Source organism: Bos indicus, chromosome 2, assembly GCF_029378745.1.
Source record: "Bos indicus isolate NIAB-ARS_2022 breed Sahiwal x Tharparkar chromosome 2, NIAB-ARS_B.indTharparkar_mat_pri_1.0, whole genome shotgun sequence".
NCBI classification, from domain to species: domain Eukaryota; kingdom Metazoa; phylum Chordata; class Mammalia; order Artiodactyla; family Bovidae; genus Bos; species Bos indicus.
Window position 1 is genome coordinate 106,343,926 of NC_091761.1, and position 27,006 is coordinate 106,370,931.

General features: G+C 51.9%; 2 protein-coding genes and 1 long non-coding RNA gene across 4 annotated transcripts; 2 read left to right on the forward strand and 1 right to left on the reverse strand.

Moving 5' to 3' along the window:
• Positions 1 to 241: 241 nt before the first annotated feature.
• On the forward strand, positions 242 to 6,304 carry CATIP (ciliogenesis associated TTC17 interacting protein). The gene is made up of 10 exons (XM_019976612.2): positions 242 to 335; positions 511 to 603; positions 1,000 to 1,200; positions 1,477 to 1,532; positions 1,695 to 1,781; positions 1,970 to 2,137; positions 3,751 to 3,875; positions 4,775 to 4,851; positions 5,585 to 5,673; positions 5,913 to 6,304. The coding sequence occupies exons 1-10, from the start codon at positions 311 to 313 to the stop codon at positions 6,141 to 6,143; spliced, it is 1,152 nt and encodes a 383-aa protein (XP_019832171.2). The 5' UTR covers positions 242 to 310; the 3' UTR covers positions 6,144 to 6,304.
• Positions 2,458 to 5,590, reverse strand: LOC109570567 (uncharacterized). The gene is made up of 2 exons (XR_011561807.1): positions 4,754 to 5,590; positions 2,458 to 4,346 (listed from the first exon to the last, which is right to left on the reverse strand). It is a non-coding gene; the product is annotated as an uncharacterized lncRNA (long non-coding RNA).
• Positions 6,305 to 14,546: 8,242 nt separating the features above from the next.
• SLC11A1 (solute carrier family 11 member 1) lies at positions 14,547 to 25,520 on the forward strand. 2 transcript variants are annotated; one of them, XM_019976599.2, is made up of 15 exons: positions 14,547 to 14,683; positions 15,224 to 15,357; positions 16,387 to 16,509; positions 16,820 to 16,939; positions 18,047 to 18,153; positions 18,577 to 18,647; positions 18,988 to 19,055; positions 19,465 to 19,620; positions 20,234 to 20,392; positions 21,739 to 21,828; positions 21,970 to 22,089; positions 22,499 to 22,648; positions 24,125 to 24,198; positions 24,589 to 24,742; positions 24,877 to 25,520. In XM_019976599.2, the coding sequence occupies exons 1-15, from the start codon at positions 14,611 to 14,613 to the stop codon at positions 24,988 to 24,990; spliced, it is 1,713 nt and encodes a 570-aa protein (XP_019832158.2). In that variant the 5' UTR covers positions 14,547 to 14,610; the 3' UTR covers positions 24,991 to 25,520. The 2 variants fall into 2 exon arrangements, with proteins under 2 accessions (XP_019832158.2, XP_070628413.1); XM_070772312.1 differs by lacking the exon at positions 24,589 to 24,742.
• The last annotated feature ends 1,486 nt before the right edge of the window (positions 25,521 to 27,006 follow it).

The following is a 27,006-nucleotide window of genomic DNA, read 5'->3' on the forward strand; positions in this document are numbered from 1 at the left end:
AAGTTTTTTTTTAAGTATTGGTTCTATTTACAATGCCAGTAAGAACTGAACTCCAAAGTGCAGTTGTGTGTTACAGCTTCCAAGGTCATTGTAAATGCTCATGTCATCTCCTCTGCCGCCTAAGAATGTCAGATACTCCCTCTGCTGGACAGTACCTCAAATTTGGGCTTAGCCCAGAAGTCACAGTTCCAACCAGCTACTCAAAGTTCTGGGTGTTTAGTGAAATGGGTTGATGGCCCTTTAAGAGGCGGTAGGGAGCTCCCAGTTGCCATGGAGACATCTGGATACAAAGCAGGTAGCAGCAGGCAGCATGTCCTCTAAAGTTCAATCCAAAGGTGAGAAGGGGGCTGAGGAGTTTGGGGGGTGGGGGCCTGGAAAGTGAGGGGGGCATCTCTCCCTCATCATCCACCTTGGGGTGGCCTTGAAAGATTCTACTCTTGGGACTCTGGCCCCATCACTGTCCTTCTCAGGGCCCGCCATCTGCCATCTCAGCCTCTCCTCTCTCCATAGGCTCCAAAGCCAAGATCCACCAACCCTCAACCCAGGGGAATCTGCCACCCCCAGAGGCCAATGCTGAGGCCATCCACTTCCTCAACTCCCTCCGTGAGCCTGGGCGGTGAGGGTGGAGGGGGTGGGCAAAACTGTGGACCGGAGGGAAGACAGAAAGCCCAGACACGGCCACCCCTCTCTCAGCCTTGAATCTCCTGGGACTCAGAAAGGGCCTGAAGCATATTGGTTGATCGTCTTCAACTAATGGAAGACCCCAGGGACACAGTAGGGGTGGGGATCGCTGTGCATGTGTGTGTGTGAGGAGGGGTGGGGGTGTCTTCACCTCTGACCGCTGCAGAGGCCAATGGAGGGGAGGCAAGGGCTGCCTGGGAGACGTGAGATGAGGAGAGGGTGGGTGGAGACCATGGTGGCACTGCTGGCCAGGGGGTCAGAGAGTTGAGGGCTAGGAGCTGGGGCTTTAACTGTTCCCACGGGACCCTCACTCCGCAGGGCAGGAGGAGCTGCTGCTGCTGTTCTTCTCGGAGACTCTGGTCATGGTCTCGGACACAGGGGAGCCTCAGGGAGAGCTGACCATTGAGGTGCAGAGAGGGAAATACAAAGACCAATCTGGTGTCATAACGTACTTCCCCTTCGTGCATGCCTCCAGCCGAGGCTTCATGGACAAAACACTCTGCGGAAGCTCCCTTCTGGGTAGAGTTCCTGACCACCGCCCCCCCCAACCCCTACCGTCCTACCCTGCCCCCCACTCCCAGCCCCTAACTCCTAAGACGTTCACTTAATACCAACCCTTTGATTTCACCTTGGGACTAGAATGAGGCAAAGAGAAAGCATGGGTTGTGGGGTGACAGCAAGATAATCACAGTCTTAGTTTTGACCTGTGGCCACCCTACCCCTGAGTTGTCCAGCCCAGGCCACCACCCACCCTTCCCACAGTCTCCAGCCCTGTCTCCACCTCCCTCCCCCCAGCCTATCTCTCATGGAAACTGGAGGTTGTGGAACAACAGAGTCAGGAGTTCATCAAGGTACCTCCTGGGCCCCCAGCCTTGACCACAGATGGAAGGTTTTCTATCCACATCTCTCCTCGGTTTTCTCATTTATGGAGGACGGACAAGGTGGCCTCCGGGGGATCTCACTCATATACAGTCGGTGAGTCCCTGATTCTCCCTTCCTGCTCTGGCCCCTAGTTCCACATTCTCCCCATGGAACAGAAGATGAGTTTGCTGAAGCAGGATGATCAGCTGGCCATGACCAGAATGGTCAAGGAGGGTGAGGTAAGGTGAGAGCCAGGTGGGAGCCATAACTCAACATCCTCTTTGGAACCACAAACGGGACAGATGGTGTCAGGCCAGGAGCCTGCCCTGGGAACCATAGGGACTGGACCGTATGCTCAACATCTGGCTTGCCCAACCTCCCCCTACTTCCCAGCTCAAGGTCCCTGACCCAGATTTGTCCTGAACAGGAAGTGAAGACCGAAGTGACTTTCTTCCCCAGGCCCTCCATTGAGGGCTTCGTCTCCCAGGCCGCTAACCTGGTGTTGCTGAGGGTGATGGCCTGGCGGCATACGGTGCCCAGCAACGCCCGTTTCCTGGCCTTGGACACTGAAGGCAAACTCTGCTGTTCTACTTACGTGAGCCATCTCCCTGGGTGGGGACTTGGTCTGCGGGCAAACTAGAAGGGGCAGAGCTGATTTGGGAGAAAAGGCAGCTGTGGAGTGGAAGAGCAGGTGGGGTTGGGATAAACCCTGGTGTGTGGGGGTGAAACTTCCAAGGGCAGGAGAAAACAAGATTGCGTTTGTTAGAGAGAAGACCAAGGAAGTGGCGTGAGGAAGACAGGGACTAAAAAGGTGGGAGCCATGGAAGAAAGTGATGCTTTTTGCAAAAAAGTCAATTCAGGAAAAAAAACATAGTGTGGGGCAACTTTTAGAGACTTTTTTTAAACATCAGGAAATTTAAATCTCCAACTTCACTTGAATTTTATTTTATTATGTCTCAGCCCTGAAGGGTGCTTCTTTATTTTGGCTAAACTTTCATCACCAACCTACCTAGGACTTCCTGCAGTATGTGATTTTGAAGCTGTGTCTGTGGACATACACTTTGGGGGCTGATTTGACCAGCTTTGTAAATGACATGGGCGTCTCTTCTGTCACAAACATGACAAACAGCAAAGAGTTTGACACAAACAGGCACATACCATGTCCCCTCAATTTTCTCTGAAATGTTTTTATGTTAGCACTTTTCTCCTCGCAGCCATAGCTGTAATAGGGATTTAAGTTTTAATTACAACAGGTAGCTTGCATGGGCCTGAGACAGCCCCAAATCTCAGTCTCAATTCTTTCTCCTTGGAAGAAAAGCTATGACAAACCTAGACCACATATTAAAAAGCAGAGATAGCACTTTGCCAACACATCTCCGTATAGTTAAAACTGTGGTTTTTCCAGTAGTCATGTACAGATGTGAGACTTGGACCATAAAAAAGGCTGAGCACGGAAGAACTGATGCTTTTGAACTATGGTGCTAGAGAAGACTCTTCAGAGTCCCTTGGACAGCAAGGAGATCAAACCAGTCAATCCTAAAAGAAATCAATCTTGAATATTCATTGGAAGGACTGTTGCTGAAGCTGAAGCTCCAATACTTTGGCCACCTGATGTGAAGAGCTTCCAATACATTGGAAAAGACCCTGATGCTGGGAAAGATTGAAGGCAGGAGGAGAAGGGGGCAACAGAGGATGAGATGGTTGGATGGCATCACTGGTTCAATGGACATGAATTGGAGCAAACTCTGGGAGATACTGAAGGACAGGGAAGCCTGGCATGCTGCAGTCCATAAAGCTGCAAAGTGTCAGACACGACTTAGAAACTGAACAATAAAAAAGTCCCTCTCCAGAGCCTCACTACCCTCTCTCCCCCCAGTAACCCAACCCCTGTCCTCTCCCACACTCACACCTAGTTGGTTATCTATGTTACAGAATCTGCCAGCTAGAAGCAGTTGGTCATGGAGCTGGCATGGACAGGGGTTGAGGCAGGAGCAGGGTGGAGCTGGCTCTCTATGAGAGGACCTCAACTTAACCCGGGGCTGCAACCCAAATCTTGTGGAGCCTAAGGGTCTGGACAGCCAAGGGTTGCTTATCACCAGTGAACAACCAATGAAGCTACAAGATGGAGAGAAGGGCAGGGTGAGATGCAGGGGGAGGTCCTGGTGGGCATCCGCCTCACCTCCCTCCTTTCATTTCGGTTGCTGCCAGCAAGCCCTGGGCTCCCAGACGATCCAGGTGGGCCATCAGCAGGTGGAAGTGTTCATTGTGGAGCAGACGGTACACTCAGAACAAGGCATCCCCATGTCCTGCCAGTTCTACCTGCTCTCTGATGGGTGAGCTACTGTCGGTGAGGCCAAGGGGGCAGTACTGAGCACAAACATGGGAGCTCAGTCACCTGGGCGGAGATGGGCCAAGTCTTCCTTCACTACCAGGGAGACCTGTTGTTGAGATCGGAGTGCCCCCAGCGTTACCCACTCATTCACCTTTTTCCATATATTCGCTCGTGTTCCTGATCTTCACAATGCCTCCCAAATCTCACCAAAGAGCGCTGAACAGTTGAGGGAGTCAAGGTCAACTTCACAGGGGATAGCTAAAGTAGCTGCCACAGGTGTGGGTGTAATGTTGAAAAACACAAAAGTTTGAACAACTTAGCACTCGATAAGATCTTCAGGTTGGAAGAAGAGTCTTAATACACCGCCAAGCTGTCACCAGCAAAGCACAGGCACCGAAATCCTGAGAAAATTCGGAAGGGAGAAGGGCTTTGTTTCTTGAAATTTCCACAGAGGTACTGACAGAATCACCAACTGGGAAAAGCAAACAAACAAACACATTAGAACTTTGTTGGCTTTCCTTATTTTATAATTTGGCTTGTCATTTCTTTCTTTCTTTTTTTTTTTTTTGGCTGCACTTCATGGCTTGTGGGATCTTAGTTCCCCAACCAGGGATTGAACCCAGGCCCTTGGCAGTGAAAGCGTGGAGTCCCACTGGCGTGCCAGGGAGCTCTTTCATGGTTCTATTAGCACGCACACTATAAAGGTCTTGCACATGTGCACATATCTTCAAAGTAGACACTGTCCCCATTATCTGGGGATCTAAACATGAACAGCACCCTGGAACTCAAAGACAAGTGGGGGAGGGGGAGAGGACGGCAGTAAAGGGAGGCCCGCAGGACACCCTTCAAAGGAGCCGGCTGGTCTAGGAAGACTCACACCTTTTCCATGTTGCACTCCAGGCACCTGGCCAAGAGGATCCAGGTGGGCTCCCCGGGGTGCTGCATGATCACCAAGGTGCCTGTATTGAGGGAAGAGGGTGAGTGAAGCCACTGAGACTCCCAAGGTGCAGGGGCTGCCTTGAGTGCGCCATCTCTGGGGTGGGAGGCCAAATGAGACACAGAGGCTTTGCTTTCCAGTAAGTGCGTAGTCCCTCAGTCATGTCTGACTCTTTGCAACCCTATGGACTGTAGCCTGCCAGGCTCCTCTGTCCATGGGGATTCTCCAGGCAAGAATACTGGAGTGGGTTGCCATTTCCTTCTCCAGGGGATCTTCTCGACCCAGGGATGGAGCTCAGGTCTCCTGCATTACAGGCGGATTCTTTACCATCTGAGCCACTAGGGAAGCCCTTGATTTCCAGTCCCTTTCCCTAATTAGGAGAGGATCACTTTGCTGGGAACTCCGCCCATATGGGCAGCCAGAACCCTGAGGTTTTCCCTGAGCCTGCCTAGAACAGGTGTCCTCCAGTCATCCCTCTATATCTGAGGAAGGTTCTGGGGTCAGAATAGGCATGCAGCCTTCCTCCCACCCAGGGGCTTCCCTGGTGGTTCAGTCAGTAAAGAATCTTCCTGCAACGCAGGAGACCCAGGTTCTATCCCTGGGTCGGGATGATCCCCTGGAGAAGGGAATGGCAACCCACTCCATTATTCTTGCCTGGAGAATCCCATGGACAGAGGAGCCTGGCGGGCTACACAGTCCATGGGAGTCGGAAAGAGTCAGACAGGACTTAGCAACTAAACCACCACCACCTTCCTCCCACGGGACTCCTTCAGATGATATTGAGCCTCGCCCAGTATTTAAGAAGAAGCCCCTGGTGTGGGAGAAGGACCTGGAGCTCTACTCGCGGTTCCTGGACCGAAAGGTGAGGAGGGGCTGCAGGCAGCCTGAGGTCCCCATCCCTCCCAACCCCCTTAACCCCCTACCCCCGCCCTGGGCATATATTCCACCCTTTGTCATCACTTTTCCTGCCCGGTTGAAATACTGCACCCCGAGGGGTTGGGGACCCCAGCGTTCCTAATCCCTCCATGGGTCAAAGGAGGAGGGTGCGCCCCTGGGGAGCGGGAGTCCGGGTCCGGCTCAGGCTCGCCACGGCACCACCAGGAGGAGCTCCGTCTCAGCCACAACAGCTATCTACGGCAGCACCCCGAGGCCCAGGCGCTCATCTCCGACTTCCTGCTCTTCCTGCTGCTGCGCCAGCCGGTCGACGTGGTCACCTTCGCCGCCGAGTACTTCGGCCCCTTCGCCAAGAGACGCTCGCCCACCCCAGCCTTGCGCTCCTCCAACCGGCCCAGCCCTTTCCGCGAGCTGGAGCCGGAGCGCAGCGAGGCCTAGGCGGGCAGCACGGCGGGCCCGGGGCCTCCCTGGCGGGGACTGGACGGGAAGCGGGGGCGTCAGGGCTGGGCTGGGACGGGACGCGGGCGGGACGCACCCCGGAGGCACCATTTCCTGCCTGCGGTTTCTAATGGGAATAAACGGGGCGCTCCCCAGCCTCTGCTGTGATCCGGATCCTTCTCTGGCCAGCGTCTGGGGCTGAACATAGGAAACGTGAACAGGGTTTATCGAGCGATTTTCAGCCCTTCTTCCTAGATTTTTATTATGATCAATATCCCTATTTTGGGCTTCCCTGGGGGCTCAGTCACTAAAGAATCTGCCTGCAATGCAGGAGACCCAGGTTCAGTCCCTGGGTCGGGAAGATCCCTTGGAGAAGGAAATGTCAACCCACTTCAGTTTTCTTGCCTGGAGAATTCCATGGACAGGCGAGCCTGGAGCTACAGTCCATGGGGTTGCAAAAGTCCGACACGACTGAGCGACTACACCACCACCATCCCTATTTTACAAATAAGAAAATAGAGGCACGAAAATGTTAACAGAGTTAACACGTGGGAAATAGGATTCAAACCTGGACGTTGGATCCCCAAAACGGACATTTTAGGAATTTCTCTGGTGGCCCATTGGCTAAGATTCCAAGCTCCCATTGCAGGAGGTCTGGTTGGATCCCTGCTGAGGGAACTAGATCCCACTGTGTGTGTCTGTGTTCAATATAGCTCAGTCATGTGGGACTCTTTTCAACTGGAAATCTTGGCCATCTCATGGAGTACCAGGCTCCTCTGTCCATGGAATTTTCCAGGCAAGAATATTGGAGCGGGTTGCCATTCCCTTCACCAGGGGATCTTCCCAATCCAGGGATATAACCAGCATCTGGGGCTCCTGCATCGGTAGAGGGATATTCTTTACTGCTTAGCCTCCAGGAAAGCCCTTAAGATTCCCCTAACCCTAACCCAATTAACAATTTGCATGCTGCAAATAAAGATCCCACAGGCTGCAACTAAGACCTGATGCAATGAAATAAATAAACAAAATAAGAAAACCCCACATTTTGAGTCCCTAGGTTAGTCAGGATAGAGGGGCGGGGCTTTTGGCAAACAGAATAATTAATAGAGCCCACTCAGCATAATTGCAGGCTACCGTCAAAGAAACAAAGAAGTCAGTGTGTTCACCAGCAGCCTTGCTCAACAACACTCCGGAAGCTTTCCAACCCTCCCTCCCTCCCCATGCCACCAGCTTACCTTCTTCCTCCCAGTCTCCACTACACACAGGAACCCCTAAACTGCATGGAGGGTCCCCAGTTACAAAGAATAGGCAGGCGATCATCACCTCCTTTTGGCTCCTTGGTTAATGGCAGTTCTGGCCAGTGACTTGTTTCTGCCCAATACAACTCAGTAACAAATAGGGGGCCACCCCCAATGTGGCAGCTAGTAATCTGTACATAGACTCCATCCTTCCATCTGTTCATTCCTCCCACCAGCTAAGAGACAAGGGTCCCAGAGCTTTGCACTCCAGTGGACAAGAGGGATCAATATCTACAAGACTGTAATGATGGAAATGTTCTCTACCTGCCAATGTCCAGTAGGGTAGCCACAAGTCACATGTGGCCACTGAGTACTAGAAATGTGATTAATATGACTGAGGAACTGAAGTTCTACTTTAATTTTAATTAATTTCCATTTAAATAGCCACACATGGCTAGCAGCTATCAGCCTGGATAGCAACAGCTATAGAGGATGAGGTCTTTTCATTCAGTCAGGCAATCAGCTCAACAAATATCGGGTTCCTTCCATGCGCCAGGATTGTTCTGAACACTCGGAGATTAGCAGGGACAAGACCAAGCTTCTGTCCTCACGGCACTTGCAGATAGCATGAGGAGACAGACAGCAAACACAAAAGATCATTTATTATGTGAAATTTCAGATATTTTTATGAAAACAATTATGGCTGAGTCATGGACAGAAAGGGATTCATGGGTGGAGGCTTAAGGGAGGGTTTCTCTGATGTCTCAGCTGAGTTGGGATCTGAATGATCAGGAGTCAGACCCGTGAAGAGCTGTGGGAATAGCAAGCCAGAGGAATGGCAAGTGCAAAGGCTCTGAGCATGGCAAGTTGGTGTCAGAAGGCCAGCAAGGCTGATCCACAATGGGGGTGGGGCAGGAGGGAGAAGCTGGTGTGAAAGTGCTCAGTCATGGTGAGGTAGGGACAGCTGGGTCTTGAAGAGCCTCCTAAGCACTGCGAGTTCCCATCCATGGAGAACTGAAACCAAGGTTGACCCAGCCCAGTGCACCCAGAATGTTCCTGCAGAGACTTTGAGGGCTCCCTCAAGTGCCTGATGCTTTGCTGTGGTCGGGGGGAAGGGAGGGCAGTAACGTCCAGCCCACAGACATCCTTCCTCTGTAGAGCATCAGGTGACTTGGGAAGGGGTCTGCCACTTCCCTGCCTTCTCTCCCATTCCAACACCAGTTTGTTTTTAGATTGTATCATTTGTCCCCAGAACTTCTATGATTCCCATTTCTTACTCCATACTCCTAAACTATATATATCTCTGAACATATGGAAAACTATAATACAATATGGAACGTCCCTGGTGGTCCAGTGGTTAAGAATCTACCTGTCAATGCAGGGGACACGGGTTCAATCCCTGATCCGGGAAGACCTCACATGCAGCAACTAAGCCCACATGCCACAATTACTGAGCCTGAGCTCTAGAGAACCGTGCTCCGCAACAAGAGAAGCCCAAGCACCACAAGGAAGGGTAGCCACCAGTCACTGCACCTAGAGAAAGCCTGCATGCAGCAACAAAAACCCAGCGCAACCAAAAATAACTAATTAAAGAACTAAAGGACAATATCACAACCAGGATTTTTTCCACATTTTTTTTTTTTTTTGGTGGTAATATATACGTAAAGGGGCTTCCCTGTGATTCGGCTGGTAAAGAATTCGCCAGCATTGTGGGAGACCTGGGTTCAATTCCTGGGTTGGGAAGATCCCCTGGAGAAGGGAAAGGTACCCATTCCAGTATTCTGGCCTGGAGAATTCAATAAAGTGAAAGTGATAGTCACTCAGTCGTATCTGACTCTTTGTGACCCCCATGGACTGTAGCTTGCCAGGCTCCTCTGTCCATGGAGTTCTTCAGGCCAGAATACTGGAGAGGGTTGCTATTCCCTTCTCCAGGGGATCTTCCTGACCCAGGCATCGAACCTGGGTCTCCTGCACTGCAGATAAATTCTTTACTGTGTGAGCCACCAGGGAAGCCCAAAATATGCTGTACCCTTTTAACCATTTTTAGGTGTACAATTCACTGGCATTAAGTACATTCACATTGTTGTACAACCATCACCACCATCTGTTTCTGGAACATTTTTGTCATCCCAGACGAAATCTTTGTACCCATTAAATAATAACTCCCTTTTTTTCCCATCCCACAGCCTGTAGTAATCATTGTCCTATTTTCTGCCTCTGTAAATTTGCCTTGTGTAAGTGGAATCATACAATATTTGTCCTTTTGTGACTGGCTTATTTCACTTAGCATACTGTTTTCAAGGTTCATCCACATGGTAGCATATATCAGAATTTCATTTCTCTTTAAGGCTGAATAATATTCCATTGGATAGATATAGCACTTTATTCCTCTTGATAGGTATTTGAATGATTTCCTCCTTTTGGCTACTGTGAAAAACGTTGCTCTGAACACAACTGTACAAGTATCTGTTTGAATCTCTGCTTTGAATCAACCAGGATATTGACCTTGACACAACCCACAGCTCTTTTTCAGATGTCCCTATTTTTACTCTTACTTATGTACAGATGTTACATAATGAAAGAGTAAAACATGAAAACTTTACAAATTGATTTTTTTCATTTAGCATGATTTCTTGGAGATTCTTCCAAGTTACTGTGTATCAGTAGTTCGTTCCTTTCACAGCTAAATAGGAATCAATGGTTTGTACTGCACTTAGTTTAACCATTCTCCTGTTGAATGACAGCTAGGCTAATTTTAGTTTGGGGCTATTAGAGATAAAGCTGTTATCAACATTCATATACAGGTTTTAGTATGAACATAAGTTTTAACCTCTCTGGGATACATGTATACCATAGTATATTATGAATATCACAGTACAGTCTATGGTATGGATGTACTGTACTTTGGTTAACCATTTACCTGTTGAAGAATGGTATGGATTGTTTCTAGTTTGAGCTCTTATAATTAAAGCTGCTATAAAAATTTGTGTACAGATTTCTGTGTGAACATAAATGATCATTTCTCCAGTTTAAAAAAAAAAATGCCCAGGAGTGCAGTTGCTAAATCATATAGTAGTTGCATTTTTAATTTTTTGGGGGGAGTTATAATTTTATTTATTTTTGGCTGTGCTGGGTCTTCATTGTTGTGCCTGGGCCCTCTCCAGCTGTGGCAAGTGGGGGCTTCTCATTGCAGTGGCTTCTCTGTCCCTGAGCACGGGCTTCAGAAGGTGCAGTATGCAGGCTGCCAGGCTCCAGAGCACAGGCTCAACTGTTGTGGAGCTCCGGCTTAGCTGCTCCACCACACGGGGATCCTCTAAGATTAGGGATCGAACTCATGTCTCCTATATTGGCAGGCGGATTCTTTACCACTGAGTCACCAGGGAAGACCACATCTTTAATTTTTAAAGAAATTTCCAAAGTATCTCCAGAGTGGTTATACCATTTTATATTCCCACAAGCAATACATGAGTGATTGACCTAGTTTCTCCACATCCTCATCAATATTTGATATTGTGACTACTTTTTATTTTATCCACTCTGATTGGGATATAGTCATATCTCATTATGATTTCATTTGTATTTTCCTAATGGCTACTTTGGCCACCTCATGCAAAGAGTTGACTCATTGGAAAAGACTCTGATGCTGGGAGGGATTGGGGGCAGGAGGAGAAAGGGACGACAGAGGATGAGATGGTTGGATGGCGTCACTGACTCAATGGACGTGATTTTGAGACAACTCTGGGAGTTGGTGATGGACAGGGAGGCCTGGTGTGCTGCGATTCATGGGGTCGCAAAGAGTCGGACACAACTGAGCGACTGAACTGAAGTGAACTGAACTGAATGGCTAACAACACCAAACATCTTTTCATATATTTGTTTGCCATCTGTATGTCCTGTTTGGTGAGGTGTGTGTTCATGACTTCTGCCCATTTCTTTTTCATTTTTTTTTTTCGGCCACACCACGAGACTTGTGGGATCTCAGTTCCCCAACCAGGAATTGAATCCCTGGTCACAACAGTGAAAGCACTGAAGTCCAACCACTGGACCACCAGGGAACTCCCTGCCCATTTCTAATTGGGCTGTTGGTGTTTTCACTCTCGAGTTTTAAGAGAGTTCCCTATTTCTAGATACTGGTGTTTTGTCAGATATGTGGTTTGTAAATATTTTCTGTGAATTTTTAGCTTTTCTTTTAACATGGTTCTTCACAGAGGAAAAGTTTCCATTTTGATAAGGTCCAGTTCATCCTTTTCCCCTTTATCAGTCACGCTTTTGGTGTCAAGTCTAACAAGTCTTCATCTAGTCCTAGATCCTGAAGGTTTTCTCCTACTTTTTTTTTCTTTTTTGTTTTGGGCCATGCTCTGCGGCTTACAGATCTTAAGTCCCTCCACCAGGGATGGAACCCGAGTCACAGCAGTGAAAATGCAGAATCCTATCCACTGGACTGCCAGGGAATTCCCTTCCTTACTTTTTTTCTAAAAATTTTATAGTTTTAAATTTACATTTAAGTCTGTGATCCATTTTGATCGAATTGGGCTTCATGCAATTTCACTCTACGCATATAGGGTTTAGTATTCAGCAACAACTCCAGATCTGAGGGGACCACTATGCAGATTTCCAGAGCTCTGGCTCATGGAGACACTGGCCAGAAAGCCCTGCTCTTAACCATTACACATACTGCCTCTTGTGTAAGGCAGAGTTTGTGCTGGATTTAATCAGTGATTTAATCAGTCATTAAGTTACACTCACCAAGTTCCTAACTATAGGGCAGGCCTCAAAAAATGCAAAGAGGACGACCTCTGTCTTAGGGTCTCCAGAGAAACAAAACCAACAGAAAATATAAATAGATAGGCAGATAGATAGATAATAAGGAACTGGCCCATGAGAGTATAGAGGCTAAGAAGTCCCAAGATCTGCAAGCTGAAAACCCTGGAGTCAAGGGCATATACAATTCCAATCTGAGTCTGAAGGTCTGAGAAACAGGAGGGCTGATGATATATAAGTTCTAGTCCAAACTAAGTCTGAAGACTGAAGAAGACTAGTGTTCAGTTCAAAGGCACTCATCGAGAGAGAGAATTCTCCCTTACTCAGCCTTTTGTTCTTGTCAAATTCATTGGATGATACCCACATTAGGGAGAGAAATCTGATTTACTTAGTCTACTGCTGCTGCTAAGTCGCTTCAGTCGTGTCCAACTCTGTGCAACCCCACAGACGGCAGCCCACCAGGCTTCTCCATCCCTGGGATTCTCCAGGCAAGATCACCTGAGTGGGTTGCCATTTCCTTCTCCAATGCATGAAAATGAAAAGTGAAAGTGAAGTTGCTCAGTCATGTCCGACTCTTAGTGACCCCATGGACTATAGCCTACTAGGCTCGAAATTCAAATATTAATGTCCTCCAAAAACACCCTTACAGACACACCTAGAATGTCTGACCAAATTACTGGGCTCCCCATGGCTCAAACTGACACACAAAAATTAAACCATCACAGCCTCCTACCCCAGCCCTATCCCCCAGCCACCCCACGTGAGTCCAAAGTAGTGATTGCAAACCTGTGTAAACCCTAGAGGTCAAGGCTGGTGACTTGAGCAACGGGATTGCACATCGACAAACCACAGTGCTGCTCTGTCATTCGTGACTCAACCATTCACCCCTCTACCCCTGCCTCTCCCGTCCCTCCAGCCTCTCTTTTCAACGAGGAGCCAGGAAATTGGCTGCCTCCCCCCATCCTGGGGTTCCAAGCTTTGGCTCAAGTTTTTGACTCAACCTGAGGAAACATCACATCCCAGATCAAGCCTGGGCTTGGGAACAAGCCCTGATTTTCTCTGTGTCTGGAGGTCCAGACTTTGGAGTTGGAAACACCATGACAATTCGAGTTTTAAATCTTCTTGGCAGAAAAGAAAGGATACAGGATAGAGGACATGAGTGGGCATGGCAGGGAGAAGACTCTGAGGGAGGTAAGTGGGGGGATAAAGGAGTTGGCAGCTGGCAAGGAGAAGAGATTGGGAGCTGGAAGGGTCTAGAGCTAACAGATTGATCATCCTAAAGTGGAATCTGGCCCATAGAAACGCTTGCTTAGGTCACCCAATATTTGCAAAACATTTGAGCCCAGTATTCAAACAGCATATGTTGCATAAATTTTCCAGCATCCTTGACAAAACAGACGACTTAGTGACAGTGGACCCACATCCTCACATGACAACTGGCTGGAACTCTGTGAGCACTGCCCTCTTCAGACAGAGTTTATGACCTTTGTCTCCATCATTCCCTCCCTCCCTCCCTCATAGCTCCATCGGTAAAGAATCTGCCTGCAATGCAGGAGACCTGGGTTCGATTTCTGGGTTGGGAAGATCCCCTGGAGAAGGAAATGGCAACCCACTCCAGTATTCTTGCCTGGAAAATCCCATGGACAGAGGAGCCTGGCGGGCTACGTCCATGAGGTCGCAAGTGTTGGACACGACTTAGTGACTAAACCACCACCACTCCCTATTACTTCCCCCTGATACTGAGGCTGAGCATCGTTTGTCATTGAGCACTGAGCCAGCACTATTCTTCTCATTCCCAACCTGTCTCATAGTTTATCTTACCTGCCTGGCCTCCTTGGGCACCTTTTGACCTTTTAGCTAGACTGAACCCTTCTTAACAGAAGGAACAAGGTCAGAGACAAGACGTGATCTGGTGACAATGTCAAGTGGATCGGTGGCAGAACCAAGACCAGAATTCCAGTGCCTCTTTCTTCTGGGGATCTCTTTGGCCTGAATCTTCAGTGTATGTCCCCGTGGCAGTAGCCGGAAGATCTTTCCCTCTAAGGCACTCAGTGGGACACTGAGACCTAGACAGCCATCAGAACTCCCTTCCTCCCCGTGGCCATGGGACCCAAGATTAAAAAGGAGAAGGACCTGACTGCTTGTACAGGGTGAGGGTGGGCTAGCGGGCAGTCACGTGATCTAGACATGCATGCCCAAGTGGCAGGAAGTTGTCCAAAATCAGAGCTAACTTGGGAGAGGTGCAGAACTCAGAGTGCCTGGAAGGGAGCCAGAGGTGTTGTGGGGCTCAGGCCAGGAGGGGAACAAATGTCCTTGCTGTGGCCACCCAGACCCTTCCTCCAGAACTGGCCACTTCTGCCTTTGGAAAGTGTTTCACAACGTGCCTGCGTGTGAGGACAGCTGAGGATGGCTAAGAGGGCGTGGACCCGCACAATCGCCACTGCCTAGAGAGGAAGCACGGGCTTGCCATGCCCGTGAGGGGCTGCCCGGCACGCCAGCCACTCGCACAGAGAGTGCCCGAGCCTGCGGTCCTCATGTCAGGTGAGCAGCCCCCTCCAGGGACAGAGCCTGAGTGGGGGTGTGATGGGGAGAGTCAGGGCGGGCAAGGGAAGTCCCTGCTGCAGTGTGGGGGTCTGGATCTCAACCACAATCCAGACACCAGCCTGGGGCTGGGCTCTTCACACCTCCAAGGGCAGAGCCTTGTCTCTGTGAACCTGGAGCCCTTGCAGCTTCCTTGGCTCCTGCAGGCGGCAGGGATACGGCACGTGGTGGTGTCAGTATCGCCTGCTCGGAACCCACGTCCCTCTCCACATCCTGCGTGGAGAGAGAAGTAGATCTGGGAATCTCTGCCCTCCCATGGAAGGAGGGAACCCTGAAGGCTCCACTTCTCACACGTCTACTGGAGTGTCTGGTCCATGGGTGGAGGTGATGGACCCAAGATGGGAATGAAAGGCTCTTATTTGGTGGGGCCTTCATTTCTCCTGTCTGCCAGGAGCAGGTGGGGAAGAGGACAGATAGCTTTAACCCTGGGCCAGCAGAAAGAGGCAGGTCACTCACCAAGGCTTGTGGGGCCCTTCACAGGTGACACGGGCCCCCCAAAGCAGGGAGGGACCAGATATGGCTCCATCTCCAGCCCACCCAGTCCAGAGCCACAGCAAGCGCCTCCCGGAGGGACCTACCTAAGTGAGAAGATCCCCATTCCGGATACAGAATCGGTGAGAACGCTGGAGACTTCCTGAGGTCTTTCAGGATGCACCGGATCATGCGGGATCTCACCAGCCTGGGGAGGGAGGGAGGTCTCCTGAAGATCAGGGCCAGTCCCTCCGGGCTCTGAACAGCTGTGACAGACGATGGGAACTGGCGCCCTCCTGCTTCTGTCCTCAAGTGCTTAGCTGGGGCGCTTAAAATTTGTCTAAAAATTACCAAGTGGCTTTTTAAATGAATCTCAGCTCTCCTAGGAAGGGGAAAGGACCTGGGATGAGTTTGCGTTGCAGCCTCAGGGATTTGTTGTAATATTTAAGGAAAGGAACCAGACAAGGGCATGGGGAGAGGTGAAGCCGGCGGGCTGGCTTCTGGGACAGTGTGTGTGTTAGTTGCTCAGTTGTGTCGGACTCTCAGTGACCCCATGGACTGTAGCCCACCGGGCTCCTCTGTCCATGGGATTCTTCGGGCAAGAATACTGGAATGGATAGCCATTCCCTTCTCCAGGGGATCTTCCTGACCCAGGCATCAAACCCAGGTCTCCTGCACTGCAGACAAATTCTTTCCAGTCTGAGCAACCAGGGAAGCCTAGGACACATCATCCTGCATTTCCAGAGTCTTCAGAGAGACTCAGGCTCCCCGGAATGGGGTGGGGAGACCCTCGGCTTGGTGGACTCCAGAGAGGAGGCCCTGTGGTCTGAGAAGGTGCTGCAGAGGGAGGAGTTGGACCAGGGAGGTCTGACCCAGGAAAGCTCCCCTTTGGGCTCTGAGGATCTGCTGAGTCAGGGCCTGCATGAGGCGGGCCAATCAGGTGCAGACTGCAGAAATGACCCATCCAGACAGCCGATCTGCCGTGACTCAGCAAACCCTAAATCCTTCCCACCCCATGTGCTCCACTAACCCTCCAGGTGATAGCTCCAGGAATGGGGAATCGAAGGCAGGGCTGGCCAGCCTGGGCCCCTGAGCCTGGGAAGGTGTCAACTGGGGGCTGGCCAAGGCCAGCTGGGCCCACCCAAGACCCCTCATTCCACTCCCCTCCACAGGGTGCATTCAGCCTGCGGAAGCTGTGGGCCTTCACGGGGCCTGGATTCCTCATGAGCATCGCATTCCTGGACCCAGGAAACATTGAGTCGGATCTTCAGGCTGGGGCTGTGGCTGGATTCAAAGTGATGGAGTCGGGGCACCATGGGGAGGGTGGTGACCAGGCTAAGTGGGTGGAGACCCCCAGCTTTGCCACAACTCCCCAGAGTGGCCTGCCTGGCCAGTGTTGCTGGGAACAGGTGTTAAGTTCAAATGGGCCAGAAAAGGGTCTCCAGGGCAGTCGGGCCAGAATGTGGGGTGTAGGGGGCATTGTCTTCCAGCTTTGTCTCCCCCGTCCTCTCCCCAGTGAGTGTCCTAGGTTAGAAGGTCCCAGCAATTCAGGGGTTATCAGAAACTAGCCCCTCTGGCTGACGGCCTCTCCCTAAATTCTCGCAGCTGCTCTGGGTGCTGCTGTGGGCCACAGTGTTGGGCTTGCTTTGCCAGCGACTGGCTGCCCGGCTGGGCGTGGTGACAGGCAAGGACTTGGGCGAGGTCTGCCATCTCTACTACCCTAAGGTGAGCTTGGTGCCCCTGGACAGGAAGCATCTGTAGCTTCGAAATCCCAAACAGCCATTGAAAGCTTCGATGATCAAATAAAAATATCATCTCAAGTGGAGCATTGCAAGTCCACGTGATAGATAAGGCTGAGGCTCAAACGAATAGAATGCAGAATGAGAGGGACGCTAGAGGTATCTTGCTCTTTTTACCGAAGAGGACATTGAAACCTGGGGAAGTGACTTGCCTAAGCGCAAAAACGGTGTGGGTGGGGGGGTGGCAAAATTGGTGTGGAATAACCATTGGCTGGGGTGGACACTGGGGACTTGGCTGTTGACAGCGTCCAGGCAAGCAAACAGAAATTATACCACTGGATCAGTCAAAGGCATCTAATACAGGATGTAGTCCCAAAGGTGTTGACAGAGCTGAAGGAGCAAGAGAAGGAGGTGTTACCCAGAGATCAGGAAGCTGCTGGACAGAAACCCGAGGACCATCATTTGCTGTCGAGCTTCTAGAAACACTGCCACCACTGCTGATTGGAGCCCAGACTACACGGTGCCCTTGCTGGGGCCAGCTCCAGAAGCAGAGGGAAAAGATCTCTACCTGTTTTTTAATTTTCCTTAAATATTTCTTACTGTTGACCTAAATCAGATATTTTAGGTTAGATACGTGTCCAGCAAAGATGGGTTTATTCAGTATCAGCAGAGAATGATAATTCAGGGTCTGTAGCCATGGGGAGCCACCTGCAAGGTCTCTACACAGCAAGGGAAGGAGAACGCTTTTATGGAGGGAAAAGGGAAGGTGGGAGGGAGGCTGATAGCAAACAAAGAGTCCATGACTTTTCAGTGCCTAAGTCCTTTCCAGGAAAGAAGAGTCTTCTGTCTCTTGGGTTCTGCTATCTTTGAAGGGTGTGGAAGCTTCCCCTTCTTATCTCCCGACTCTATTTAATTGAAGCTTCTGTAACTAATTTTACACGTGAAACCACCATGGCACCATGAAGCCAACTGGCAAAGCCAACTTGCAAATGTAGTTTGCAGGCTTCCAGGCATATAGTGCCAGCTGCAGACAGGTGAGTGCAGGACTGAGACAAGAGACAGCCTTGCTGACGGGACTACGTCCTCCCCCTAGGTGCCCCGCATTCTCCTCTGGCTGACCATCGAGCTAGCCATCGTGGGCTCAGACATGCAGGAAGTCATTGGCACAGCTATTGCATTCAGTCTGCTCTCCGCCGGACGGTACTCCAGAGGGGCCCTAGTTCTTCAGCCCAGGGCTGGGAACAACTGCTGCTTCCTCCCCAGGCCTTCTATTTCCCCCTGGCCACTTCATCCTGCAGTCATCTCTGACTCAGTTATTGACCAATCTGCCAGATGGGGAAACACAGACCCAGATATGTAAAGCGACTTGCTGCAAATCAGACAGATGTTGGTCATCTTGCAGGCTTCAATACTGCAGCCCCAAGCTCCCTACCACGCTGGTCCCCTGCCCAGCATGGAGGTGCCATTTTAGGTCTCCAGCACCCTGGCTCCCCTCTCCCTCAGCTGTCTGGGGCCCCTTGAGTGCCTGCTCCCTGGAGGCCCCATTCCACGGCTCCAGCCCTGAGGATGGGAGATCCAGACTCCTGAACTGGGCTAGGCTGACCCAGGCCACTCTGGTTTCAGAATCCCACTCTGGGGTGGTGTCCTCATCACCGTCGTGGACACTTTCTTCTTCCTCTTCCTCGATAACTACGGTGGGTGTGTGCCTCTCATCCCCAGCGGGACTCGGGCGAGGAGGGGGCTGGCAATGAATGTAATGGTACTCTGGTGAACTGGGAGAAGGGCTCTGAGCAACCTTGCTCTGCACGGCCTTGAGCAACTTAGACTAGTGTTTCTTCATCTACAACACGCAGAGACTAGCACAGAGGTCACAGGGCTGTGGGGAGGATTCATTGCGGTAACACTGGTCAAGTCCGGGGCACAGTGCCTGGAACAAAGTGCTCAGGATATCAGCCATTAATAATTGCTTAAGTTACAATTTTGGTTTTGGGTGGTTTTTGTTGTTGTTGTTCAGCCCCTTTGCTCTCACCCTAGGGTTGCGGAAGCTGGAAGCCTTTTTTGGATTTCTTATTACCATAATGGCCTTGACCTTCGGCTATGAGGTGGGAAGCCAGAGCCATAACAGGGGCCTGCACCAAAGCCACCCTACTCTGCCCCATGCAGAGCCCAACGGGACAGGGGAGAGGACCTTAGCTATGCCCTACCCCCACCCCACCTCACCCCCCCATTCCCCTACCCCACCACCCCCATTCCCGCACCCCCCCATTCCTGCACCCCACCCCACCAGTCCCTCTCCCCCACTCCAGCCTCTGGAAGTGGACTGGAGGGTAAGAACGGAGACTCAGGGGTGGAGTGGGGCCTAAGGAGGCTCCTCCCCACAGCACAGGAAGATCCTCTGGAGAAGGGAAAGGCTACCCACTCCAGTATTCTGGCCTGGAGAATTCCATGGACTACAGTCCACGGGGTCACAAAGAATGGGACATGACTGAGGGACTTTCACTCACCCCACAGTACGTGGTGGCTCAGCCTGCTCAGGGAGCATTGCTTCAGGGCCTGTTCCTGCCCTCGTGCCCAGGCTGTGGCCAGCCCGAGCTGCTGCAAGCCGTGGGCATCATTGGCGCCATCATCATGCCCCACAACATCTACCTGCATTCCTCCCTGGTCAAGGTGAGCAGACTGGAGGGGAGGGAGACATGCTCTCTCCCTTAGAGCCATGCTGGCCCCGCCCCCAAGGCTGAAGCCACGCCCCCTCGACTCCTGCCTCTGAATTGAGGAGGGAAGTGAATCACTCTTTATTCAATATATAATAATAGAGAGGGTATGCTGTGTGCTGGGAGCTGAGGATCAGTGAGGGAAAAGATAAGTCTTCTGACTTCTTAGAGCATGCATTTCTAGTAGGGGAGGCAGACGATAAGCAAGTCAACAGTAAAGGAAAGAAGTGGATTGTGAAAGATACTCTGAAGGAAACGAAACAGAGCAGCATGATGGAGGATGACTGAGGAGGGGGCTCCCCTAGAAAAGGTAGCCAGCAAAGGCCTTTCTAAGGCAGTGGCTTTTGAAACATGAAGGATGGGAAGGAAGATTAGGGGAGAAGATATTCTAAGCAGAAGGACCGGCAAGTGCAAAGGTCCTGAGACAGAAACAAAGGACTATCCCAGACTATCATGCAAGGGGGCTTTAGAAAGAGCGGGGTTTGGGGGAACGTAAGCAGACTGCGAGGGTAGAGAGTTCTGGGACAACTCTAAGGGACTTCGATGCTTCCGTCCTTTTACCTTCGTAGTCTCGAGAGGTAGACCGGTCCCGGCGGGCGGACATCCGAGAGGCCAACATGTACTTCCTGATTGAAGCCACCATCGCCCTGTCTGTCTCCTTCCTCATCAACCTGTTTGTCATGGCTGTCTTTGGGCAAGCCTTCTACAAGCAAACCAACCAGGCTGCGGTGAGGCACACCCCATATATTCATGCTCCTCAAGTTCTGCAGGGGACTCCAAAGAGTGCAGCTAAGCCCTTTGAGTCTCTGTCTTGCACTACAGGCACTGGTAGGGGAGGGAGTCTTGACACTGGCCTCTGTCTGGGAGCCCCTTTCCCACCCCACTGGGGAGACACAGCTGCCCCCTGTAGGCTTGTAGAGGGTCAACCACCACACCAGGGGCTCCAAGGCACACACATCCAGGGGAGGTGATGGCGGGGGGCGAGGAGCTGAGTCTTCGAGGACTCAGCATTCCAGCTGCACCTGAAGAGTGGGCAGGATTTGCCCAGCCAGCTGTGGGGAGAAACTTCTGGGAGGGGGTGCCTGCCTAAGGATGAGCATGGGGTTGGGAATATGCAAGCAGTTTCTTCTCCTGAATTTCTAGTGATAGTTCTTCATTACTAGCAGATAAACCATCATTCATTCAGCAAATATTTATTGAGCATTTGTTATGTATCAGCCAGTGTCTTAGACCATGGGAATACAACAGCCAATGATACAAAGACCTTGCCCTCTTGTAGATTAACTTCGAAGGCAGTGAGCAAACTGGAAAAAAATCAACCAATCAGTTGACTGATTTCAAAGGAAAATATGAACAATGTTGTAAAGAAAATAAAGGGGGTGATGAAACATAATTGGGGGTGTGGTGGGGGAGGGGCTTCTACATTAGCCCAGGTGGCCAGGAGAGGCCTCTAGGACGAGATGGCATTTGAGTGGACTCTGAAAGAGAAGGAACCAACCAGCTCCTCCCTGGCTTTCTGAGATTTGGGACCTGGGTCTGTCTCAGTTTTGGGGTGGATCTCTATCCAGAGGCACTAAAGGGGGGTGATGGGGTCAGAACAGACTAGTCAAGACTCCGAGCACATAGGCACTGTTGGGTGCCTTGCTGTGTGACCTTGTGAGGTCATACCTCTCCGTGAGTCTCTGCTCCTTAGCACAAGGAGAGAGATCTAAACAGGATGGCAAACTATAGTCACACATCGTCTTTGAGACCAACCGAGTCACAGAGCTGTGGGAAGTGGGTCCCAGGGCCTGTGGGTCTGCTTGAGTCACTGCCAGCCAATTGTGTCTCTGTAGTAATGCCAGCTCTCACCATCAAAGAGAAGCTAGAAACCAGGCTTGTTAATGCGTCTCAATTGTAAATGTTGTTAACAAATTCACATTAAAGAAAAACATGTGTTGGCCAAGCGAAATATGTCGGGCTGGATTCAGACTGTGGGCCACCAGTTTTCAACCCTTGGTCAAGGCTTGGAGGTCTGATTTTCCAGTATTGAGTGTGTGCTTCACATCTCCTTCCTACTGCCCGGTGCCCGCAGTTCAACATCTGTGCCAACAGCAGCCTCCACGACTACGCGCCGATCTTTCCCAGGAACAACCTGACCGTGGCAGTGGACATTTACCAAGGAGTAAGCAAGCCAACGGCAGGGCTGGGGCTGGGCGAGGAAGGGCTCCATCCAGCGGGACTCCCCCTCGCCACGCCCACTTCAGGGGCGGAGCCTGCGTGAGAAGGGGGTGGGTCCATGGCCTGACCACACCCCTCCTTCCAGGGCGTGATCCTGGGCTGCCTCTTTGGTCCTGCAGCCCTGTACATCTGGGCCGTGGGTCTCCTGGCTGCTGGGCAGAGCTCCACCATGACCGGCACCTACGCGGGACAGTTTGTGATGGAGGTGTGGCTGGGCCGGGCCGGTGTCTGAGCACAAGGCAGACCACTCAGGACTCGGATGTGGGCCTCCTTGATCCTTAAGGCAGCCCAACGGGTACCCTTATAAGCCCTACTATACAGATGAGAAAATTGAGATTTAGGGAGGTGAGGCCTGAGACTCACCCAGGACTAATAGGGGCCTTTTCTCCAAAACCGTTTAGGCTTCAGCAATCAGCTGTAGGGGGGAAAACCTCGCCCCCAATTTCCCTCCATCTATCCCCTCACCACCAACTATAGACAGAGCTGCCCCCATTTCAATGATGGAAAAATAGAGGGTTCCTGCAGGTATCAGATGGGCTGAGGGAGGATGGAGGATTCGTCCCCTGGAACCCCAGTCCTGCATCCCACCACCGAGTTCCCCCTGCATGGCCCAGGGCTTCCTGAAGCTGCGGTGGTCACGCTTCGCCCGAGTCCTGCTCACTCGCTCCTGCGCCATCCTGCCCACTGTGCTCCTGGCTGTCTTCAGGGACTTGCGGGACCTGTCAGGCCTCAACGACCTGCTCAATGTGCTGCAGAGCCTGCTGGTGAGCCTGCGGGCCCTATCACCTCCTCCGCCCTGTGGGGCCAAACAGGAACCACAGCAATCCCCTACCTCCCCAGACTCCCCCACCTCCCAGGCACTATTCTAAACACACTTTACCTACAAGGTTCTGGTACTACCCATAGCTGCCCCAGGGTGTAGGAACCACCATTACTCCCATTTTGCAGATGGAAAAACTGATGCACGCAATTAAGTGACCAGTAGCAGAGCTGGGGGCTTCCCTGGTGGCTCAGATAGTAAAGAATCTGCCTGCAATGTGGGAGACATGGGTTTGATCTCTGGGTTGGAAAGATCCCTTGGAGGAGGGCATGGCAACCCACTCCAGTATTCTTGCCTGGACAATCCCCATGGACAGAGGAGCCTGGTGGACTACAGTTTATGGGGTCACAAAGAGTCAGACACAACTGAGCGACTAAGCACAGCACAGCAGAGCTAGGATGCACACTCAGATAGTCTGGGGCCAAAGCCCCCAAACACTTCCTTCTGCTTTGGAGCCCCCACAACCTTGGGGCTTCTTTGGTGGCTCAGATGGTAAGGAATCTGTCTGCAGTGGGAGATCTGGCTTCGATCCCTGGGCTGGGAAGATCCCCTGGAGAAGGAAATGGCAATCCACTCCAGTATTCCTCCAAAATCACTGCAGGTGGTGACCGCAGCCATGAAATTAAAAGATGCTTGCTCCTTGGAAGAAAAGCTATGACCAACCTAGACAGCATACTAAAAAGCAGAGACGTTACTTTGCCAACAAAGGTCCGTCTAGTCAAAGCTATGGTTTTTCCAGTAGTCATATATGGATGTGAGAGCTGGACTATAAAGAAAGCTCAGTGCTAAAGAATTGATGCTTTTGAACTGCGTGGTGTTGGAGAAGACTCTTGAGAGTCCCTTGGGCTGTAAGGAGATCCAACCAGTCCATCCTAAAGGAAATCAGTCCTGAATATTCATTGGAAGGATTATTGCTGAAGCTGAAGCTCCAATACTTTGGCCACCTGATGCGAAGAATCCACTGGAAAAGACTCTGATGCTGGGAAAGGTTGAAGGCAGGAGAATGGGATGACAGGATGAGATGATTAGGATGGCATCACTGAGTCGATGGACATGAGTTTGAGTAAGCTCCGGGAGTTGGTGATAGACAGGGAAACCTGGCGTGCTGCAGTCCATGGGGTCACAAAGAGTCAGACACGACTGAGTGACTGAACTGAATTGATTTTTGCCTGGGAAATCCCATGGACAGAGAAGCCTGGTGGGCCATTGTTTGTGGGGTTCCAAAGAGTCAAACACAACTGAGCGGCTAGCACACACAGTGGAAGCAATGGATGTGGAGAAACAGGTTCAGAGTGGTTAGGGGACTTTCCCAAGGTTGCACAGTGAAGCAGAGGGTGACTGGAGCCCTGGCCTGCTCCTCCCCTCCTCACTGTTTTCTAACGGCAGGGTCCTTCAGCCCCTTCCTTCCGACTCTCCCCAGCTTCCCTTCGCTGTGCTGCCCATCCTCACCTTCACCAGCATGCCCGCCCTGATGCAGGAGTTTGCCAATGGCCTGTGAGTACTCCCCAACCTCAGCACTGGGCTTATCGCACTTGATCCTCACAACCACCAAGAGGTAGGAATTCTCACTATTCCAGATAAGGAATATCTGATAAGATCAGAGAGGTTAAGAAACCTGCCGAGGGTCACACAGCTAGCAAGGGGAGGAGCCAGGACTGGAATCCTGAGCCAGGGGCTATTTCTAGAGCTTGAGCTCCTCCCCCTCACTTCAGCCTGTACTCTTGCCAAATCCTGCCGGTGTGGTGCCTGGCCAGCCCAGGAGGCAGAAAATGGCCAGGGGTCTACACCAGACCCCACAGCCCAGGGAAGCCCTAGTTACCTCCAGGCTGACTGTGGGCCCTGAGGGAGATGCAGCCGATCCTGAATCTCCCTCTCATTCCCAAGGGTGAGCAAAGTTATCACTTCCTCCATCATGGTGCTGGTCTGCGCCGTCAACCTTTACTTCGTGATCAGCTACTTGCCCAGCCTCCCCCACCCTGCCTACTTCAGCCTTGTAGCACTGCTGGCCGCAGCCTACCTGGGCCTCACCACTTACCTGGTACTGATGGGTCGGCGGGTGCCTGGGGGATGGGGGAGGCAAGGAGAGGAGACCACAGATGGAGGGCGTAGTGGGGATGCACCCGGGGCTTCCTCGTAGGTCTTCTCCCCTCCTCATAGCCACCCCTTCCTCAGGTCTGGACCTGTCTCATCACCCAGGGAGCCACTCTTCTGGCCCACAGTTCCCACCAACGCTTCCTGTATGGGCTTCCTGAAGAGGATCAGGAGAAGGGGAGGACCTCGGGATGAGCTCCCACCAGGGCCTGGCCACGGGTGGAATGAGTGGGCACAGTGGCCTGTCAGACAAGGGTGTGTGTGTGTGTGTGTGTGTGTATGTGTGTGAAGGCAGCAAGACAGACAGGGAGTTCTGGAAGCTGGCCAACGTGAGTTCCAGAGGGACCTGTGTGTGTGTGACACACTGGCCTGCCAGACAAGGGTGTGTGTGTGTGTGTGTGTGTGTGTGCATGCACAGCAAGACGGAGAGGGAGTTCTGGAAGGCAGCCAACGTGAGTTCCATAGGGACCTGCTATTTCCTAGCTCAGATCTCAGTGTTCTTGACTATAAAATGGGGACACCTACCTTGGAGTGGTTGTAAATAAGACACTTGAACGCAGAGCCTAGCACTTCAGATTTAAAAACAAAAGAATCATAATTCCAAAAGTTACTGAGCACTATCACAGGAGTGACCTGACAGACCCACCCAGTCTAGGGTGGGACCCAGGCTCCAAACTGATTTAAAATAAGAGTCTGAAAATGCTAAATAAATGCTGTTGTGCTTAGTCCCTTCAGTCATGTCAGATTCTTTGCTTCCCCACGAACCACAGCCCACCAGGCTCCTCTGCCCATGAGATTCTCTAGACAATACTGGAGTGGGTTGTCATGCCGTCCTTCAGGGGATCTTCTCCACTCAGGGAACCGCCATATCCTGCATCTCCTGCAATGCAGGAGGATTCTTTACCGCTGAACCACTGGAGAAGCCCAAATAAATGCTAATGGTACCCCACTCCAGTACTCTTGCCTGGAAAATCCCATGGACGGAGGAGCCTAGTGCGCTGTAGTCCATGGGGTCGCTAGGAGTCGGACACGACTGAGCGACTTCACTTTCACTTTTCGCTTTCATGCATTGGAGACTGAAATGGCAACCCACTCCGGTGTTCTTGCCTGGAGAATCCCAGGAACGGGAGAGCCTGGTGGGCTGCCGTCTATGGGGTCGCACAGAGTCGTACACGACTGAAGGGACTTAGCAGCAGCAGCAGCAGCAACAACAACAACCGCTTAAACCAAAAGAGAAGGGAAATGGAGACAGGCAAGCACAAAATCACTGAACTATCAAGTGTCCCCCGTCCTCGAATGTCTGCCTCTCGCTCCTGCTCTCACTGGAGTGGCCTCAGCCTTTCGGTTCCACCCGAAACCCATTTTCCAGGCAGTAAAACGGAGGCGTGATTCTCCTCCCTTGGGGCACCAGGTCTCAAAGAACCCAAGAGTCCATGCCTCCGAGGCCCAATTCATTTGCCATCTCCCCAGGGGACCAGGCGGCCGAGACTCCCACGCCGCGCAGTAGACGCCCCCAGGGCGCTGTCTCCCAGCTCCCCCTAGGGGTAAGGGACGGTCCCGAGCGCCGGTACTCTCCGCCTCCAAAGAGGAGGCGGTCGCTCCGGCCTCGCGCCCGGGGGCCTCGGAATCCGCCCAAGCTGGAGGGTAGCGGTGAGCTTAGTGGGCGGGGAACCCCCTTGGCCGTAGGGAGCGGCCCAGCGCCCCTTCGCCCCTTCCAGGGACTGCACTTTACAGACGTTCCCTGAGCTGTTTCTAGGCTCCCCCAAGTCCCTCCTCCAGCCTCTTCAAGTCCTTGGGACCCCCCCCCCCCGCCCGCGCCTCCACCCTGCTCCCAGCCCCGGTGGCGAGCAGCGGCGTGGAGGGGCCACCAGTCTTTCCCCCTAGATTGAGCTTGGAGTGGGCGGTGTGCCTGGAAGCACCCCTGATTTCCCGGGGATGCGGCGGGGCAGGCAGTCGGGCTCCGCACTCAGGTTGAGGCGCTTGTTTATGAGAAGAATTTCCTCTTTCTTAAAAGGGCAACAAAACAAGTGGGGCCCTCTGAGAGCACCGGGATGGGACAGGTCTGGCTCACCCCACACAACCATGGAGAGGTACCCAGACTAGAAAGCTGCCCAATCCTCTTCTCCTGGCTTGGCCCTGGAGAAGCTGGGGCCCACGGGAACTGGAAGAGGGGATGAATGGGGGCCAGGTAGCCGAGAAAGGGGAGACCCT